The sequence below is a fragment of the Zingiber officinale genome, chromosome 9A, assembly GCF_018446385.1.
Source record: "Zingiber officinale cultivar Zhangliang chromosome 9A, Zo_v1.1, whole genome shotgun sequence".
Classification (NCBI taxonomy): Eukaryota; Viridiplantae; Streptophyta; class Magnoliopsida; order Zingiberales; family Zingiberaceae; genus Zingiber; species Zingiber officinale.
This window is the reverse complement of record NC_056002.1, coordinates 44379291-44382802: the sequence shown is the minus strand read 5'-3', so window position 1 is coordinate 44382802 and position 3512 is coordinate 44379291. Positions and strand designations below refer to the sequence as shown.

Genomic DNA, 3512 nt, shown 5'->3' with positions numbered 1-3512 from the left:
TGTTTCGGCGAGAACGAAGAGAATAAAAAGAGAAGAAGTTGTATTTAAAAAATAAATAAAATATTAAAAAAAATCAAATTCTATGGTTGCGGACGAATCCGCATGCCAAGGTCCGCATTTTATCAAAACTAATATATATATATATATATATATATATAGGTTTGATATTGTGCGCGACGTGCACAGTGCGCGACTGTGCGCGTCGCGCACAATATCAATGTTTTTTTTGTTTTTTTTAATTTTTTTTTTAATTTGTAAATTAAAAAATAATTAAAAAACTTCTTTACGATTTTATTTATAGGGTTCAGGCTTTGGGTATAGTCTTAAAGCTATTTTTTTTTTTAGATTTTACCTATAGGGTTTAGGCTTTCCAATTAGGTTATAGTGTTGGGTTTAAAAAAAAATTAAAATAAATTTAATTTAAGTATTTATTGAGTATTGTAATGTGTTTAGGGGATATATTTATATATTAAATTTTAAATAAGGAAATGTTGAATTTAAATATATATATATATATATATTCCAAATCCATCTACCATTAGTTTTAATTAATTTTGTATTAGCTCAAAATCAAATTAAATAAAATTTTCTCAATATGATACTAAATTCAATGAACTAATAGCTTGTGATTATGAATGATTACCTTGGTTATGTCGAGATAAAATCTTTTGTCCTGAAAATATTATGTCCTCATGTCCCAGCGTCGATTGGATGAACTAAATCACATCTCAAGGATGCAATGTACATCATGAAAATGTCATAGCCGTCCGATCGGCGCTGAGACATGGGAACATAATATTTTCGAGATAGAGGATCTCATCTAGATTATGTCACGCCCTAAGCTAGACAGCCACGAGCTTTTAACTCAACTATCACTTATTTTCCGCATAATTAGATTTTCTCAATATGAGTCTTTCTATTTATTAAATATTATTAATTTCTATATTTGTATTATATCATCATTTAATTTAAATTTATGAAAATCCTATTTTTTTAAAAAAAAAGATTCTAAACTGGATAAAAGAAAAATATTCTAAAAGAAAAAGAAAAAGAAAGATAAAAGTCGATTAAACTTAAACTGGATGAACATTGCATGTCGACAAGCGCCGCCTCGTGCCTCCTCTTCCTTCAGTCATGCTCCTCCATCCGCCAGCTCCTCCAAATCCACGCTCACATGCTCCGCCGCCGCTTCCTCGACGACCCCTTCGCCACCACTGAGCTCCTCCGCTCCTCCCTCGCCTTCCCCTTCGCCGGCACCCTCTACGCCCGCAAGCTGCTTGCCCAAATTCCCCACCCGACCACCTTCGCCTGGAACTCCCTCCTCGCCGCCTTGGCTGCTTCCCCCTCCCCCGCCTCCTCCCTCTCCTTCTTCCGCTGCATGCTCTCTTCCGGCGCAATCCCCAACGCCCACACCTTCCCTCCCCTCGTCAAGGCCTGCGCTCGCCTCTCCGACCTCACGGCGGGCGATCAGCTCCACGGCCTCATGATAAAGTGTGCAGCTGAACACGATGTCTACTCCACCAATGGGTTGATCCATATGTACTCTGCGTGCCGGAGGGTCGACCTGGGTCGACGGGTGTTCGATACTTGCACGGAGCACGATGCTGCCTCGTGGAACTGCTTGCTCTCGGGATACGTGAATTGTGGGCTGCTCGATCATGCACGAGTCGTGTTCGACGATATGCCCCAACGGGGCATAATCTCCTGGAACGCCATGATTCATGGTTATGCAAAGTCTGGTGACATCACTTCTGCAAGGCAACTGTTCGATGAGATGCCCGAACGAAACGTGGATTCTTGGAATACTCTGATATCTGCCTATGGGAGATGTCGTCGGCTGGACATGTCCCAGAAATTGTTCGACGAAATGCCCTCTAGGAATGCTGTATCTTGGAGTGCGATGATCACTGCTTATGCTCAAGGAGATTGCCCCGCTGAGGCATTGGCTCTGTTTGAAAGGATGAGGAGATTGGATGTGATGCCAAATTGTGCCACAATAGTGAGCTTGCTCTCTGCATGCTCACAGATGGGAGCTCTTGAGCAAGGTAGATTAATTCATAGTTACATAGCGAGAAACAAGATGAATGTGGACTCAATAATTGGAACCACACTCATAGACATGTACGCCAAATGTGGATGCGTGGATAGTGCAGTTGAAGTTTTCGATGCATTAGTGCCAAAGGATGTATTCTCATGGACAGCGATGATCGGAGGGCTTGCAGTGAATGGGTATGCTGCCAAGGCCTTGGAACTATTTGACCAGATGGAGATGGAGGGCGTAAAACCTAATGAGGTTACATTTGTTGCTGTTCTATGTGCTTGTAGTCATGGTGGGTTAGTGGAGCAAGCGAGGTACTTGTTCGATTCCATGAGGGTGGTCCACGGACTCAAACCACAAATTGAGCACTATGCTTGTATGGTCGATGTGTTGGGGAGAGCTGGACTCTTGGAGGAGGCTATTTCACTCGTGCAGTCCATGCCACATTACAAAGCCGTGCTGTGGGAAGCTCTCTTTGGTGCTTGCTTGATCCATGGCAATGCTGAAATGGGGCAACATATAGTCGATCGGCTAATTGAACTCGGGCTTGATGATGGTGGTGTCTATGTCCTCTTGGCAAACATCTATGCTATGAATGGGATGTGGAATGATGCAATAAGGACGCGCATGAAAATGAAGTTCAAGAGCCTCAGCAAAATCCCTGCTTATAGCTCGTTTGAGGTTGAAGGTTTTTCCATGAATTCTGTGGGAAATCAAATTTCTATGCAACGGTAACGATATGCAGCCATGGGAATATTGAACTGGAGTAGTTCAGCTCAAGCTTGATGATGATGTCTATGTCCTCTTATTGGACATTTATGCCATGAGAGGGAGGTGAAATGATGCAAGGACACAGATAGATCATAGCGCATGTAACTTGATACCGAGGAAGAAAAGCAGGAACTGGGGTCATCATCATGAGAAGTTGTTGGCATTGCTGATCAGCTAATTGACGATAATTCAGCAAAGCAATCGGAATTAAAGAAAATCTAAAGCTATGTTAATTATTGGGCTGTAACCTTGATTGGTGCGGCCTCGAATGCTTCAATTCTTGAGTTTAATTGAGTGATGATGATTTAGTTTATCACAACTCAAACTCAATAGGTCAAAACCCAACCCTAGCTCGGAAACCACTCACTCACTCATCTCCCAGCTACAACTTTGCAAAAGTCCTCATTTTTCCGCCCTATGATCTCCATCTCTCAACTTCTACGACATGTAGGTCTCAGTTAGGTCAGCTAGAGGAGGATAAATAATTTTGCAATCAGAGTTAGAAGAAATCGTTTGCTATTGAAGTTAGGCAACGACATAATATTAGTTAGGTATAAATAATTAATATTGAAAGAATAATAACTTTAAAAAAATAAATAAGAAGATAGAATTTATTTGATTACAATTTAGGTGGGTGTTAATCTAAAGTAGTTGAAAACACTAAAAAGATCTCTTTCGTTGAAGGTGGAGAAATCTCTTATAC

At 41.0% G+C, this 3512-nt stretch overlaps 1 protein-coding gene across 1 annotated transcript; it reads left to right on the top strand.

Annotated features, from left to right (window-relative positions):
* The first annotated feature begins 1056 nt into the window (after positions 1-1056).
* LOC122018655 (pentatricopeptide repeat-containing protein At2g29760, chloroplastic-like) lies at positions 1057-3070 on the top strand. Its single transcript, XM_042576039.1, has one exon. The coding sequence runs from the start codon at positions 1094-1096 to the stop codon at positions 2771-2773; it is 1680 nt and encodes a 559-aa protein (XP_042431973.1). The 5' UTR covers positions 1057-1093; the 3' UTR covers positions 2774-3070.
* Positions 3071-3512: the final 442 nt, after the last annotated feature.